Raw genomic sequence first — 17,307 nt, forward strand, 5'->3', positions numbered from 1 at the left:
TTATATCCAGAAAAGCTACCGAACAGTTCCAAAGTTTTCAAGATCTTTGGAATATGTTGCCGGGGGTTCTCCACAAACAGCAACATGTCGTCTGCATATAATGCCAACTGTTGATCACTGTTACCTATTCGAACCCCCGGGAAAATCTGTCTCAGCTTGATCGCAAGGGGCTCCAGGGCGAGGTCAAAGATCAGGGGAGATAAGGGACAATGCTGTCTTGTGCCCCTTTCCAGCCGAAAGTCTGTAGAGAATTGCCCATTAACCATGATGCGGGCCATCGGTTTGTGATAGATTTTGCGCAGTGCTGATACAAAGGGACCCCGGAAATTGAAACGATCTAAGGCGTCAAATAGGTAGGGCCATTCTACCCTATCAAAAGCCTTTTCTGCGTCAAGAGACAGCAGAAAGGCTTCCGATCGTTCAGTAGTATCCTTTCCACTTGTCTGCTCGTGGAAATGATTTATCACCTGAAGGACCCGACGCAAGTTGGTGACAGATGATCTCCCAAACACAAATCCAGTCTGATCAGGGTGTAAAAGGCCAGGCAGCAAAGGCTTTAATTGAATCGCCAATAGTTTTGTAAAGACCTTGTAATCTGCGTTAAGTAACGAGATTGGGCGATACGATTCAGGGACAGAGTGATCCTTCCCTGGCTTGGGGATAAGGGTTATATGGGCTGATGAAAATGTAGGAGAAGGATGACCACCTTCTCCAAGAAGACCATTATATATCTTACCCAATACAGGTGACACCTGAGACAACATCATCCGATAGAATTCTATCGGAAGGCCATCCGGGCCAGCCGCTTTACCCAGTGCTATGGATTTTATCGTATGCTGAACCTCCTCAACTGTGATGGGCACATTTAGGGATTCTAGCTGATCCTCTGTCAAGGTAGGGAGTGTTAGAGTTTCCCAGAACTAATGCAGCTTTGCCGCCTCAGCCTCCGGTTGTTTGGCGTATAAAGCTTGATAGTACATTGCAAAGCAATGTGCTACGTCAGAAGTTGTTTTGTAAGTGGCTCCTTCATAAGTCAAGGCGGCCACCTCTCGTCTCATTTCCTTTCTATTTACTAAGGAGGCTAACAATCGCCCCGACCTGCTCCCAAACCTGTAGTATTTTCCTGCAGCTCTCAACAGCCCGTACACTGCCTTTTGCTTTAAGAAGGTGTCCAATCATTCCTTAATCTCTATGTAGGCATCATACGCCTCTCTGGATTTAGTAATACTGTATGTCTGGTATGCTAAGTCCATATCTTTCTGCAAATCGTCATGTTTTATTTGAAGGTTACGCTTCAAAGTTGACAAGTAGGAGATTACCTGTCCCGTGAGGACCACCTTTGCAGTGTCCCAAAACAGTTGTGGTGTATCTAAGTGTTGCTGGTTATCAGTTAAAAAATCGTTCCAACAGTGTGTCAAATACTTTAGAAATTTCTCAGACTTCATTAGATATGTTGGAAATCTGAGTATGTTTCTGTTGGGCTTAGGTTTATTTAAGTCGATCACAATTTCTATGGGTGCTCGATCTGATAATACAACTGAGTGTATTTTTTCGGACCGAACCAGCGGGATCATAGAGTCGGACACTAAGAATAGATCTATCCTGGAAAATGACCCCGCCGCTCTGGAGAGACACGTGAAGTCTTTATCTGCCACGTGTCTCCTTCTCCATATGTCGCACACCGCAAGTTCCGTCTGTAACCTCTGGAATATTTTGTGTTCATATCTACCTCTATACTTCAGGAGCCTAGGGTTAACCTCTCGTGGCTGTAGCCATGATCTATCTAGTTGTGGATTAGGGACTAAGTTGAAGTCTCCACCTAGTATAAGTGGGAATCCCTTAAACGGGATCAAAGCTTGTATAAGTCTGTCCCAAAAAGAGGGGTGTTATGTGATTCTTTTTGTCAGGATATGATGTTATCATATATATCACTTTTCAGCAAGGAAATGACTGACACATTACCCAGGTTTTCACAATCCTATAATAACAATGATGGTTTATTCTGCAACATAATCATGGAAACAAAATACCACAAACCACTATTCATACTTATAACACTCTATGCAATTGCAATGCTTATATAAACAATTCTAGATACAACTATCTATACAGTTTTCAGTTACATTTAGTTGCCTGCGCAACGACTGATAACAATCTTATGTTGTATTACCACTAAAACAAGTCTAGCTAGTTTTAAACAAACAAATTACTACATCACCGTGATCTCTGTTTGCATCATCCTATCCTGCCGCTTCTGGGGCGCAATGGGAGGGGACATCTGGGCAATCTTTGGACCAGGAGAAAAACAGGCGATCAGCGGGAAACAACACCGAGGATGCGTCCATCCATGGGTCCCAAAAATACACTCAAATACACACACCACAAATACTCAGACTGGCTCAGACATCAGACATCAGACATGACAATCAATACACAATCAGACAACTCACTGATCAGATTGCCTAGATGTACCCCTCTTTATACTGTTCACTTGTGTAACAGTTTTGGCGCAACTCCACAGATCCTGAGACCGCACCCTCTGAGATTGGCCCTGGCCCAAGACATCTGGCCAGTCTGTCTTTAGCCTCAACCAAGTTTATCAGGGCATACTCAGGTACTATCTCTGACGTATTCCTAAACTGCAATGCCGTCATCTTTAGTTTCAAACAAACATGTTTTTCTGCCTGTTATGTGGTCTTATGCAGTTACTTTTGTCAACTCTCAATAATGGTTTTAACAATCTTTCTATAGATATAATTAATAGCTAAACATCAATAATGGCTTTATTACTTAGCCTATTGCAAACAATCTTACTTAGCCTATTGCACTTAATAATAATTAACAATATTACCATGGCATTTGCCCCTATACCAATGTGTTCCTTAATGTCAGTAAGTGACCCCTGCCAAGGTTACACCCTTGTTCTGTCTGGGTTTTGACTTCTTATCATCAGCATCCATCGGTTGCTTACCACTTGTAGCATGACTTAGCAAAATTCAGTGTCATCTACTTGAAGTTAATTAATGTCTTTTACTCTGTTAAAGGCACACTCTCTTAAAGGCAAAGTCACCCAAGTTAGTGCAATGCTTTCACTCTCTTAAAGGCAAAGTCACACAAGTCAGTGCAAGTGTCTTATGCTCACACTCTCTTAAAGGCAACACAAGTTTAAGCAAGTGTCATATGAGCAATTACTGCACCCACTTTCCTTACATTCCACCCCTTGGTCATGTGACACCTTGCTTGTTTCTAAACACATACCTTAATAATTAAAACACTCAAGTAATATTGTCTTTTGGTTTAAAACACATCCTACCTAATGTATTACAGAAGCATCCAAACATTTTTACTATAATGAATATCCCACACAAGCAAGCCAGACTTATTAATAGCCATTTAACTATAGTTTTGCCTAAGCTTCCAAGCCATCCCCCCAGTCCAAAAGTCCAGTCAAAGTCTTTAAGCCATTTGCTAAATGAATCATCATGTACCTCACGTATGTGCTTTTGCACTTCTTCTAGTCTGTGTAGGTCATGTTTGATTTTACCTGTATTGTCTTGTACACACAGCATTGCTGGTGGATTCTCTGGCAAACTCCTCCTTCTGCAGCTAGGAGGTAGTCTAGAGCCATTCTATTCTGCAATGCCACCATCCTAATTTGTTCCTGTTCTAATGCTAAGAGCTCTATTGCATCTCTAGTTACATTAAAAGCTTCATCCACTAAATCAGCTAGCGTATTTAATCTAGTGAGGGCTGTAGCAGCCCCATAATGAGGGACAAATGTTGCAAGCAGGCGCATACCTTCACTAATTTTAACTCCATTGTGTATTTTGTCCAGGTCAAGGTATCTTCGTGTTCTATGCAATATAGGTGGTGGAAGCGTGGTGGTTATGTTAAAAGCAGGGAATATATATCCTAAAAAGCATGGGCCATAATGGGTGCAAGGTATTACCTTTACTGCCCACCTCCCACACAACCAATAATATCCCACTGGCAGTTTAACAAAAGGAGGACATATCCTATTCAATCGCTTCCTCCCATCCTTAGTCCGTGTGTTACCTGCTAGTGTTTCCCTATTAAGCTGGTACCAGTCTTTAATAAGGTCTCTGGGCTCACCAAACTTAGTCTTCCATTTCTCATGGGCATAAGTCAAATATGAGAAGTCATAGAATTTCAGTTTAATGTTGAATACCCCTGTCCTATTTTTAACTAGCCGTCCTATGTTATACATTAACATCATCATGTCAGGTAGCTGGGTTAGGTTATTAGTACTATATATCTCCCCATCTAGATTTTGAAACATAATAGCACCTGTAGTCACATTGTTAGCTAGATGCAACTTATCCAGCAAGTCATCCCTACCTGGTGTGTTAAGACCTGTAAAATTCCACACAGTCTTATTCCCAATCATATCGGCAAGCATACTCATGGTTAAAGATACACCTAGATAAGGGTAACCCCTAGTCTGCCCGTGAGGCACAAACCCACATACCCAACATGGTCCCTGAACATTTGTCACATTAAACACATCTTTGGCAGTTTTTACAAAGGTATTATCAAGTTCCCATGAGGAGGCATGCAGGGAGCCTAAATGACGCCGTGCATGGTCCCTCTTCCCCTTGTGTCGGTTGTTTAATAATTTCCCATCCATTACAGGTCTCCTGATATACATTAAAAGAGGTTCAGATGACTCTTTTCCTGTATATTTACACACATATGTCAGACCCTCTGGTTCCCCATCAGTGTATGATATGTTTAACATTACAGCACGAACCTGTGTATCAGTGGATGTTTTACAACCTAAAATGCGTTCCTGAATCTCCACTTTTAGTTTTGGGGAAGTGGAAGGCATACTGGGATTTTCACAAATCAACCCAACCCCTTCTTGCAGTTCAAATATTAAGTTCTCATCCTGTAAAACAATTGTCCAGCTCTCATCCTCCTTAGACTCCTTACAGTCTTCCCTGGTCACTGCAGCAGAACAAAAATCTTTAGTTACACAATGTACAGTGGAGGAAGGGATGTCACAGGTAATTGTCTCTTCTTCTGATAGTTCAAATACCACCCTTTCCCGCTTGGTAAGGAACATCCAACTTCCATATTCATTTTTGGTCAAACAGGTTACGTCGTCATCAAAGGTAAATGGGATGGAGCAGGATGCCCATGTTGTGCAATACGGAACGGTCATGCTTCCCTCATAGAAGGTGTGATAGCTGGCACCGGACACCTCACGTTTCATCCTCTGGCTCATCAGTGCTTGGCTTACGCATGCGGCCAAAAGGAGTCCCAACAGAGCACCGGTTACAATAGCAGCCATGCCAACAAGAATCTAGGAAGGAAACATACTTCAAATTAATTCCGTAAATAGCACTTGCCCGCAGGCACATGCAGCCAATCATTGCTCCCTTGCTTTACCACAATTACCACATTGTCATCTCCCTTAGCTATCACCTCTGCAGGCACGGGGGGGCCCTTTTCTTGTTTCAACCAGACCTTAGCCCCTATGCCCACCCTTCCCCTAGTTTCTGCAGTTTCCTGTTCCGCTATCTCACTGTTGCAGGTAGGAGTAACTATAAGCTTTGCCACTACTTCTAATGCTGACATGTCTCCCTGTTCCTTTCCTCTATTGAGGAGGGTGAGCTTCACTTCCTCAGTCTTTCCAGGGTCTAGCGTTTTCTCCACTATGCTAATACCTCTGACTATGAGAGAGGGCATTGGAACTATGAAACCCACATGCTTGTCAGGTATTTGGACCCCTATCCCTGTTGATATGGTTTGGGAGCTCTCAGGGGATATTGTTACCTGGTCCTGGATGGTCAAGTATATCCCGCCACTAGGAGGGAGCAATTTATCTGGCGCTAAACCCCCAGGGCTAGTTTCCCAACACGTTACCACAGCATGTTGATCTCGACACTCGGTGTACTCCTGTCTGCTTATCATCCTAGACAGTGGGGTCTCACTATCTGTAATAGGACGGTTATTTAAAACATTAATTGCTTCCTCAAGATGGTCCCTCCACTTCTGCAAGGTACCATCCCCTAGCTTCTTTAACTGCTGCTTTAGCAAACCATTCATTCGCTCAATTAATCCTGCTGCTTGGGGATAATAGGGTATATGGTATATCCATTGTATGTATCTTTCTGCACTATATCCCTGTACCATGTGTCCTGTAAAATGAGTACCATTGTCACTCTGTATCTGCAATGGAGTGCCATAGAATTTTGTGATTAATTCTAGGGTCTTAATGGTGTTTATCTGAGTTGCTTGCTTACATGGGTGGGCTATGAGGTAGCCTGAGTACGTGTCCACAGCCGTGCACACGTACTGGCAGCCCTTGCTGGAGGGAAGAGGTCCTATGAAATCTATCTGCCAGATCTGGCCCGGCAGCTTGCCTCTTTTGATATGCCCTTGCACCATGCCAGGAATCTGTCGCTTCCTGACATGCTGACATACAGGACAATTTGCTATCTCTGTTTTTATTACTTCCATAGATAGCTTGATCCCCCTTTGCAATGCCCACCTATGAGTCGCTCTCTCTCCAAGGTGTCCACTTTTCTGGTGGGCCCACTGGGCCACACCCTTATTGTCAGCCTCCTCATCCACATCCTCACTTTCCACAGTGGAGACTTTGGCTGCCTCATCTGCAATGGAATTGAATAGCCGTTCTAGTGAATCCTGATTTGTATGGGCATCTACATGGTAAATAGTCACTGTCTTTTCCCTAACCAATCTGCTGAGTTCCTGCCATATCTGCTTCCCCCACACCTCCTTTGAGTATATCTGGTAGTCTTTCCGTTCCCAGGTGGGGAGCCAGGTGGCTAGCCCATTTGCCACTGACCATGAGTCGGTGTATACGTGGCATTCGCCCTGTTCACAGGCTATAGCCTGATGGACAGCAACTAACTCGGCATATTGGCTACTTTCATTTTTCCCTGTAGACACCAGCATCTGTTTGGTCACAGGATTGTAGGCTACTGCTTTCCAACTCCTCTGTGAACCCACATATTTTGCTGATCCGTCAGTGAACCAAGCATGGGCTTGCTGTTCTTCTGACAGTTGATCATATGGCACACCCCATTTTACTAGAGACTCCTCTGTTAGTGTCTCCTGAATGGGGGCTGTCCCCTGGAGGGGTTGCTCAGCAACCTTTTCATGCAGTGCGGCAACCCCTTTGGGACCTGTCTTTGCCCTGTTCTGTATATACCATTTCCATTTTATGATGCTTGATTCCTGAGCATGTCCAATCTTATGGGTCTTAGGACTGCCCATTACCCAGTTCATTATGGGGATCTCAGGCCTCAAGAATACATCATGCCCTAACGTTAGCTCCTCTGTTTCCACTAAAGCCCAGTAGCAAGCACATAACTGGCGCTCAAAGGGCGTGTATCGGTCACCTGCCTCAGGCAATTTCCTAGTCCAGAAACCAAGGGGGACTTTCCCTCTCCCTTGTTTCTGCCAAAGGCTCCAATTGGCATGTTCTTTGTGGACAGACACATTTAAATCTATTGGCCCTTCCTTTACTGGCCACAGATCCATCGCCATTTGGATGGCCTGTTTTGCAGTTTCAAAAGCCAACTCCTCCTTAGACCCCCACTCAAAGCTATACTTTTTCCTGGTAACCTTGTAGATGGGGGCTAGTATTTGGCTCAGGTGGGGTATATGCTGCCGCCAAAAGCCAAATAACCCAATGAAGCGCTGGGCTTCCTTTTTGGTTTTAGGGGATGTAAATTCCACTATTTTCTGCTTGGCTTTAGGGGTTATTTCCCTACGGCCATTTGTCCACTGTATACCCAGGAATCGTACTGAGGTTCCTGGCCCTTGTATTTTGTCAGGGTTGATTTCCCACCCCTTCTTCTTTAAGTGGGTTATCACCTGTTCTAACACTTGTTGCACTACCTGCTCATCAGGTCCCTGTATCATTATATCATCTATATAATGGGTGACCTGCACGTTGGGGGGCAGAGTAACTTCCTCCATGTGTTCTGCCACAATCCTGTGGCAGATCGTGGGGCTATGGACATAGCCCATTGGGAGGCGCGTGAACGTGAATTGCCGTCCCTGCCAGGTGTATGCGAATTGCTCTTGGCACTGCTCCTCTATAGGTATTGTATAGAAGGCATTTGCCAGGTCAATGACCGCATACATATTTCCAGGGTGACGCTGTATATTTTCTATCAGCGTAACCATATCTGGTACTGCTGCCGTTAATGGGGGAGTATTACTATTTAACTCCCTATAATCCACAGTCATACGCCAGGTCCCATCACTTTTCTTGACCGGCCAAACAGGATTATTCCAAGATGTGGTGATAGGTCTCACCACCCCTGCAGCTATTAGATCCTTGATAGTGTCACCTATCTCTTTATGCCCTCCCGGTATTCGGTATTGTCGAATGTATACCCTCTTCAAGGCCACTGGGACCTGTATGGGGGGCATCAACAATTTTCCTACAGTAACGGTTTTGATGGACACATAAGGCCTTACCCCAAAGCTGTACATTCCATCCTCTAACCGCAATGTTTCTCCCTTTAGCACATCAATGCCAATTATGTACTCTGGGATGGGTACGATTAAAACAGAACATCGCCGTTTAGGAAGATGCCCTATCTTTAAATCTACCCATGCTTTTGTTGCCTCTATAGTTTTCCCTCCCAGCCCGGTAATTATTGTCTTTTCCCCCTTGAATGCCCGCGGATTTCCCTGTATCAGTGTGGCCTCCGCTCCCGTATCAATCAAAGCCCGCTCACATTGTACATTATTTTTGCTCCAGTGGATCTCTAGTTCCACATGGGGGCGATGATCAAAATAGGCGGCCCTGATACTGGGAGTTTGACCTGATTCCTATGGGTTCTGGAAGAATTCTTCCAGATCACCCACAGATAGCACATCCAACTCAGGTCCTTGGGCCTCTGGGGTGTTAGCCGGGGCCATGGGGACCTGATTCTCTCTCATCCCTCCCTGGTAACCATATCCCAGAGGCAAAGGCAATCTAGGATATAACCGGGTCTTAGTTGCTGCTTTTTTACTATCCTTTTTTATACTTTCCAACTGATCACATATCAGCTGCAGTATCTCCTTGGTCTCTTTGCTTTCCCCTGTGGTAGGCTTTTGTATATCATCTAGCGTGGGGGCAGAAGGGGCGACTGCGGTACCTGTTATGAGGTCACCGGACTTTCCCTTTTGCACATTTATCCTTTTGCCCACATGTTGTTGATATAACTTCCACATTTCCTTAGTTTCTATCCCATCTATTTGTTCCTTCTTTACCCCTGCTTTGAGGAGTTCTGTGAACATCTCTTTCCTTGACAGTCGGGGAGGAGCATTGGCTCTAGGAGGGGGCGGCCCGCTGCCTTTATCAGGCTTTACTGGGGCATCCCATTCCCCTAGCTCCCCTATTTGTCTTATTGCATCCATTACCTCATAAATGGGATTCCCTGTCTGATTTATCAGTAATGTCATGATTACTGACTTGTATGCTCGGGGAGCCCCACGTATCAAATAGTTTCTCATGGCATTGGTTAGTAGCTCGCGATATGGGGCATACAGGTGTCCATTATATATCGCATGCTTCATAGCCAATTCCTTTAATAATTGGATGGCCTCCTTAATGGAATGCCATGTCCTATCCTCAGTGGGCCAATCCCCTTCTGTGGGATATTTGTCCCTGGCACCGTATGCACACTGAACCAACAATGATGCCTGCGTCAACATACCATCAGCGGCCAGGCCAGGTCCAATTCGCAGGACCTGTTGTATGGCATGATCGCTAGTGATCTGTATGAATTTCATGGCATCCTGACTATCTAATGTCACGTTATGACCTCCTTGATCGTACATCCGCACGAGCCAAGTTATGAGGTCCTCTCCCGGTTTCTGTTGATACTGCCGTATTATGTCTAACACCTCTTGCTGCGTGTAATCCTCTACTGTGTCTACTCTTTCTGCACCCTCAGGCCCATGATAAACCTTACGCCGTGTAACAGGGTGAGCTGTCACCCTGTGAGGGTCCCTATCATCCCACTCCTCTCCAGGATCACTACTATCCCAAATATTACCGTCCCACCTTTCAGGGTCCCAATTAGCCCCGCTTTGTAATACTGATTGTAACTTACCTTTACTCAACCTACCACCCTTCCGCTTTACTTTGGCCCTGGCTACCTTAACCACAGCCTGTTGAGCTACATCTTCATAACACTGGCTCTTTTTTAATAGCAATTTATTCTGACTCTGCAGGCACACCGTCTGCTCTACAGCTTCCTCTAACTGCTCGTGTGTCTTTCTGTATGCCTGTAATAACACCCATAATTTCTTATGTAACCTTTCTGTGTCTGAATTTGTCTTAACTTTTACATTCTGTAATTTATTCAACACTTCACAAGGTTCTGCTTTGTCAAAAAATTCAGCGTTATCTGGGAGGTCAGTCCCAGACAAGACTTCCCCTGCTAATTCCTGATATGGGGTCCCCTCCCAAGCCGCAATATTTTGAGGCCGTGAAGGGGGAACCGTTTGTGCTTTCTTCCTAAACATTTTCCTAATACCTTCAATTATTGCTGACATCAATCAATAAATTCACAGTAACAGTAACAATATACGTTAATATGTATATACCTGTGCAGTATCAATTAATTTCATTCCAAGGTGACAATTGTGACTATGTCCATGAAATATCTGTTTATTTACACAGCTTTCATGGCTCATTTGAGGAATTAACAATTGAATTCTAACTAATCCAGAAACATATATATTTATACTCCTGACCGTGCAAGATACAGCTATATATTTTTCTGGCTTATTTCTTTTATCTACAAAAAGGGGTTTCACTTTCGATCGGAGCTGCGTCTATCAGCTCTGCACATTCAGTAAGAAAAACTGTCAGTTTCTTTGCTCAAGTGATAAACAATTATGTATCCTGCCGACCGACTACGCCAATAATGTTATGTGATTCTTTTTGTCAGGATATGATGTTATCATATATATCACTTTTCAGCAAGGAAATGACTGACACATTACCCAGGTTTTCACAATCCTATAATAACAATGATGGTTTATTCTGCAACATAATCATGGAAACAAAATACCACAAACCACTATTCATACTTATAACACTCTATGCAATTGCAATGCTTATATAAACAATTCTAGATACAACTATCTATACAGTTTTCAGTTACATTTAGTTGCCTGCGCAACGACTGATAACAATCTTATGTTGTATTACCACTAAAACAAGTCTAGCTAGTTTTAAACAAACAAATTACTACATCACCGTGATCTCTGTTTGCATCATCCTATCCTGCCGCTTCTGGGGCGCAATGGGAGGGGACATCTGGGCAATCTTTGGACCAGGAGAAAAACAGGCGATCAGCGGGAAACAACACCGAGGATGCGTCCATCCATGGGTCCCAAAAATACACTCAAATACACACACCACAAATACTCAGACTGGCTCAGACATCAGACATCAGACATGACAATCAATACACAATCAGACAACTCACTGATCAGATTGCCTAGATGTACCCCTCTTTATACTGTTCACTTGTGTAACAGTTTTGGCGCAACTCCACAGATCCTGAGACCGCACCCTCTGAGATTGGCCCTGGCCCAAGACATCTGGCCAGTCTGTCTTTAGCCTCAACCAAGTTTATCAGGGCATACTCAGGTACTATCTCTGACGTATTCCTAAACTGCAATGCCGTCATCTTTAGTTTCAAACAAACATGTTTTTCTGCCTGTTATGTGGTCTTATGCAGTTACTTTTGTCAACTCTCAATAATGGTTTTAACAATCTTTCTATAGATATAATTAATAGCTAAACATCAATAATGGCTTTATTACTTAGCCTATTGCAAACAATCTTACTTAGCCTATTGCACTTAATAATAATTAACAATATTACCATGGCATTTGCCCCTATACCAATGTGTTCCTTAATGTCAGTAAGTGACCCCTGCCAAGGTTACACCCTTGTTCTGTATGGGTTTTGACTTCTTATCATCAGCATCCATCGGTTGCTTACCACTTGTAGCATGACTTAGCAAAATTCAGTGTCATCTACTTGAAGTTAATTAATGTCTTTTACTCTGTTAAAGGCACACTCTCTTAAAGGCAAAGTCACCCAAGTTAGTGCAATGCTTTCACTCTCTTAAAGGCAAAGTCACACAAGTCAGTGCAAGTGTCTTATGCTCACACTCTCTTAAAGGCAACACAAGTTTAAGCAAGTGTCATATGAGCAATTACTGCACCCACTTTCCTTACAAGGGGTCTCTGTTATTTGGTGCATATATGTTACAAAAGATATAGACTGTTTTGCATAATTTAACTTTAAGTATAAGAAACCTACCCTCCTTGTCCTTACATGTATGGAGAATATCAACTGGGTTTCTTTTCCCAAAAAGTATAGCAAGTCCTCTACTAGAGCTAGTGTGTGAGAGATATGACAGGGTACCTACCCAAAGTTTCTTGAGCTTATCATGTTCTGTGTCTATCAAATGTGTCTCTTGAAGGAATGTGATGTCAGTATCTAACCTTTTAAGGTGCGCCAAAATCGAGCTCCTCTTCACCGGGGAGTTAATACCCCCTACATTCCATGAGTTGATCCTAAGTGTCATTCAAACCCTGAATCGGGAGAAGAAGAAGCAGGAAGAGAGAGAAGAGAGGAAGAGAAGAAAAAAAAAAAAAACCCTCCCCCCAAACAGGAAGCAGACTCGTCCAAGTTAATTATGCATTGTTCATTACATATGTGAGCACAAACATGATCTGTAACCCCACTACATACATCGGCTAAGCAGCCTCTCAAACTACAACTAACATATATTAGTCGCCATTGGGGATAAGCGTCAATCTCACTGGAATTTCCAGTTTGCAATCTTATGGTATAGGTGGTCAATTCTGCAAACCTGTGACTCTCAAGCACACACGGGCCTACCGGAACAAACCAACCCTGAGTATTTTTCAGTTTCCAGGATTCCCGATGCCTAAGGGCATTTAAGGCCCCTATTCCTGAGTCAAGTCTATGTTCTTTCATGTCTATACCCACACATTGCCTTTGCGGCATCTGCAGAGTAGTTTTACCCATCCCCAAGATTGTCCTGGCATACACATGTTCACCTATGATGCTGTTGGGTGTCTGATCGTAAAGTATCATGGCTAACCCTGTGGACCTGCGATCTTTACATCTACACAAGTCCACACGGGTCAGCCGTTTAGAAATATGTATCTGGAACAGCAAATTATAAAAGATGTGTGTGCTGCATGTCAGTATACATATGGTAACATCTGCCCTTAGAGTACATGCCCTTAGTTGTATTAAAGCATAGTGAACAATTGATAACTCACCTATCTTAACAGTGGTAATAGACATAGCAGAAAGCAAAATAACAGTTATCACATACAGAATGGTTAACCAAATACTAGAACTATCATTCCCCAAAATTTCCTGCATCCCACTTTTGCATTGTAAATTAGTGGTTGTATATATATGAGAAGGTTTGACCAGCTCTGCGGATCTATGAATTCCAACTTCACACAGATTCGCTAAAGCTAGTCTCCTAGAGACCTGTCTCAGAGTCAATGGGACAAAAACATTAAACAGAACCACAATAAACAATATAACATATAACTTAAAAACATTTTTAACAGAGAAAACAGTTGTTAAGCCCGTCACCATTTTCAAAGATTAATGTGATGTTCACATGCAATGTAGAGAAATCCCCTCAGTCTGTACCATTTTGTTTTTCCGTTTTCAAATTGCTTTCCACAGCTTGAGGAGAGTGGAAGAATTTGGGGCCGTGGGCAGTCTGCAGCCGCAGCTTCGCAGGGAACAGCAACGCTACTTGCCGCCCCTGCTCATAGAGACGGGAACAAATGGGCACAAACTCCTTGCGCTGTCTCGTGACCTCTGAGGAGAAGTCCTAAAACAACAGCAGCCTACTACCTTCGTAGATGACTTCCTTTTTTAATCTGTAGGCTCTGAGAATTCGTATCTTCTCCTGAAAGTTCATACATTTAAATATGACCTGTCTCGGCTTTGTGTTGTTAGTCTCTAGACCACGTTCCGGGCCCACTCTATGTGCCCTCTCTACATCAATGGGGAGGATATCATGTGGAATGCCCAGGAGTTTCGGGAACAATAATGCAGTAAAAGCCAGGAGATCTTTGCCCTTTACCTTCTCAGGTAGGCCTATTATTCGTAAATTATTACGTCGACTGCGATTCTCTAAGTCGTCTACTCTCTCTTGTAAAGCTTTGTTTTGGCGTAGAATTTGTTGCAGAGAATTGCTTGTTTCAATCTGCCTGTCCTCGACATCAGATATTCTATTCTCAGCCGTCGTGAGGCGTGTTGAATATTGCCTAACCTCGCTGGTAAGTGTGTCTAAACCTGCCTGTAAGCTCTCCATTTTAGGTAGAAAGAAAGATTTAAGCTCTTTCATCAACTGCCCCTTATCCTCTGCATTAGTAGATTGCTCCATTGGATGTGGGGATATCTCTGCACTTATTTCAGACTGGTGCCTGCTCTTTTTGTCCCCCATTTTATTTCTATGGGTCATAGCGCTTTCCTGGGGGTGTTAGTTTATAAAAATATTTATCCACTTTCATGTATAAGTGACCTGCTGCCTCCTTCTGTTATGTAGTACAGGTAAGATATTAAGACAAAGTCCAAGCAGAAAGCCCAACAGATATGTCCTATTTCTTTATCACAGTGGACCCTCAATGACAGCGGTATGCAGGAATATTCGAGAAACAGAGCCCTGTGTGTGGTGTCCTGAGTCTCCTACCCCCTCAAACCTAGCCACACAGGGTGTTCTCGCCAAGCTCAGTTCTCACAAATAACGCAGCGCAGCAACTGGTCAGGGGCTTTGCTTTCTCTGTGTGTCAGGAGCAGGGGTCAAGACTGCAATGGGCACTCTCAGTTAAAATATCTATAGTATGTCTATCAGCATGGCCAACCTCAGAATATAATTTACAGAGACTATGTCCTCTGCAGCTGTTTGTGCTCAGCCTTGGGGTTGGATAACAATGTTAGCTTATGCAGGGTTATGAAGTCTCAGTGTTGGTGTTACTGCACTATTAACACTGAATCTGGAGTGATGAGGTTCAATGTACGGTGTTAAGAACTCCAGCAGACACTGACTTAATCAAAGCAAAGCAGGGTCCCGTGTATATCTGTATGCCTGCTTAAGCCCCTACATATATGCTGCTTAACCTCTCAACTTGCATCTAAGCTGTCTGCTGTGTGGAGCCACAGATCACTCGCAGTGCCCAGCTTGTAATATGTAAGAGTTCTTGAATACTAGTGTGAGGGTTTATGTGGGGGCACAAAAGATGTATCTTACCGGAGTCTGTCACAGTATGTCCCAGTGGTCACAGATGAGGCGATATTCTGGCCCTCTCCAGGATCTATTTCTGGTTGTTGTGTGAGGTAGGAGGGGGGAACCCCCGCCGCTTAGTAGTGTGTAAGGCAAGATGGCGTCCGGGCGTTTTCGCGCCTCAAAAAGGTATCTGTCCAAGGCAGGGAGTCTGACCGCACTCGGCGGCACTTGTAAGTAATTTCCACCCTTTCCCCCGCTCGGCCTGTCAGTTAGATGTGCGGGTGGCTGGGGGGGGGGACGGCTTCACACACCGCGGCTAAACCAAGATGTCGCTCTGGGATTAAAACAGAAAAAGAAAAAAAACCTCTGCTTTGGCTGCAGCTTTGCCGTCTTCAATCCACCTTCGGGTTTCCCCTGCACAGTTGATGGGCGAAGGTTCTGATCTGTCCCACCACCCCACACCTATGCAGTGATTGTGCCGTCGGACTTGCAGCGGGGGCAGTTGTAACGAGCCGGTGCTTGAGATTGCCAGGTACCCAGTCGAACCAAGGCTAGATTGCACCCAGGCCTCAGGAGTGTGGAGTATCCCCACAATAAGGGTGTTAGAGTAGGGTAAAAATATACTTATTTAGCTGTCAGCTCCGGAGCTCTCTCTCCAAGCTGCTTCCTCCTTGGCCCGCCCACCGGAAGTCTCCTCAATTTGTTTCTTATTATACCCTCTTTCTTGAAATCTCTCAGAGTTCATTCGTATGAGCTGCATACTCTTTATCACCAGTACAGTTGCGTCTCAAGCGGGTGAATTGCCCCTTGAGTACTGAGTTAAACACCCTTCTCGGGTGACTACTCTGGGCATGAAGGAGAGTATTCCCCATAATGGGCTTTCTGTATAGTTCTACTGCTACCGCTCTCTCCTTATATTCTTTCAGGGTAACATCGAAAAACTTAATGCTTTCCTTTCCAAATTCATATGTGAATTGGATACCTACGATATTGATGTTTAATGTTTCTACAAATTGGACTGCTTTTTCTTTGTCACCCTTCCATACAAACAGAAGGTCGTCAATATAATGATGAAAATAGACTATATCAGATCTGTAAGCATTTCTATCTCCAAAGATGTGGCACAACTCCCACCAACCCATGTAGAGGTTGGCGTAAGAGGGGTTGAATTTTGCCCCCATAGCTGTGCCACATCTCTGGAGATAGAAAGTCCCCTTGAATGAGAAAAAAATATGAGTAAGTAAAAACTTTGTAACCCTTAAGGTTAGGAAGAAGTCCATGGCTTCCAGTCCTCTGTCATGGGGAATTGATGAATAAAGTTATTTCACATCGATTGACAGCCAGCCATAATCATCTTTCCAAGAGAGAAGTTCAATCTCACTTAGAAGCTGTTTTTTATCCCACAGAAAACTCATAAGGTTACCCATTAGGGGGCTGGAGTATAGTGTCCAGCCACTCGGATAAGGGTTCTAAAATGGAACCTATTCTACTAATGATAGGCCTACTTTCTATATTTTCTAATGTATTGTGCACCTTAGGAAGGTGATTGAAGATAGGGGTCCTAGGATGTTGTACATATAGAAAGTCACAAGTGCCTTGGTTTTGAAAGCCCATTTCTCTACCATCATCTATATGCTGTAACAGTTCTCTTTGGAACCTTGCCTTGGGATCAACCTCTAATTTGCTATATTGCAAGGGGTTGTCCAACTGTCTCTGTGCCTCATTAATAAAATACTCATGATTCATAACTACTGTGGACACACAATTTAAAACACAGGTTACACAGAAAAGCTCCTGGTTGAGATTCAAGGGGGTATACAGATGCAGCTATTCAAATTGTACTGCCTGTAAATATGTAGAGGTTGGTAATGGCTTCAGGTGTGCATTCACAGGGGAAACGTTTGTACATAAAGCTTGCTATAACTGCAGATCCACTTATGCTGTGTATCTCCTCAATTGCAGATTATGTGATATCGAATACATAGGTCTCACGACCTGT

The 17,307-nt window shown here is 43.7% G+C and overlaps 1 protein-coding gene across 1 annotated transcript; it reads right to left on the reverse strand.

Moving 5' to 3' along the window:
- Positions 1-5,349: 5,349 nt before the first annotated feature.
- Positions 5,350-9,002, reverse strand: LOC128640463 (uncharacterized). Its single transcript, XM_053692942.1, has one exon. The coding sequence runs from the start codon at positions 8,494-8,496 to the stop codon at positions 5,350-5,352; it is 3,147 nt and encodes a 1,048-aa protein (XP_053548917.1). The 5' UTR covers positions 8,497-9,002.
- Positions 9,003-17,307: the final 8,305 nt, after the last annotated feature.

This window comes from Bombina bombina, chromosome 9 (genome assembly GCF_027579735.1).
Source record: "Bombina bombina isolate aBomBom1 chromosome 9, aBomBom1.pri, whole genome shotgun sequence".
NCBI lineage: Eukaryota > Metazoa > Chordata > Amphibia > Anura > Bombinatoridae > Bombina > Bombina bombina.

Excerpts from the sequence above, each read along its gene's own strand:
- LOC128640463 (XM_053692942.1), bottom strand. The coding sequence starts at position 8,496 with ATGTACAGCTTTGGGGTAAGGCCTTATGTGTCCATCAAAACCGTTACT.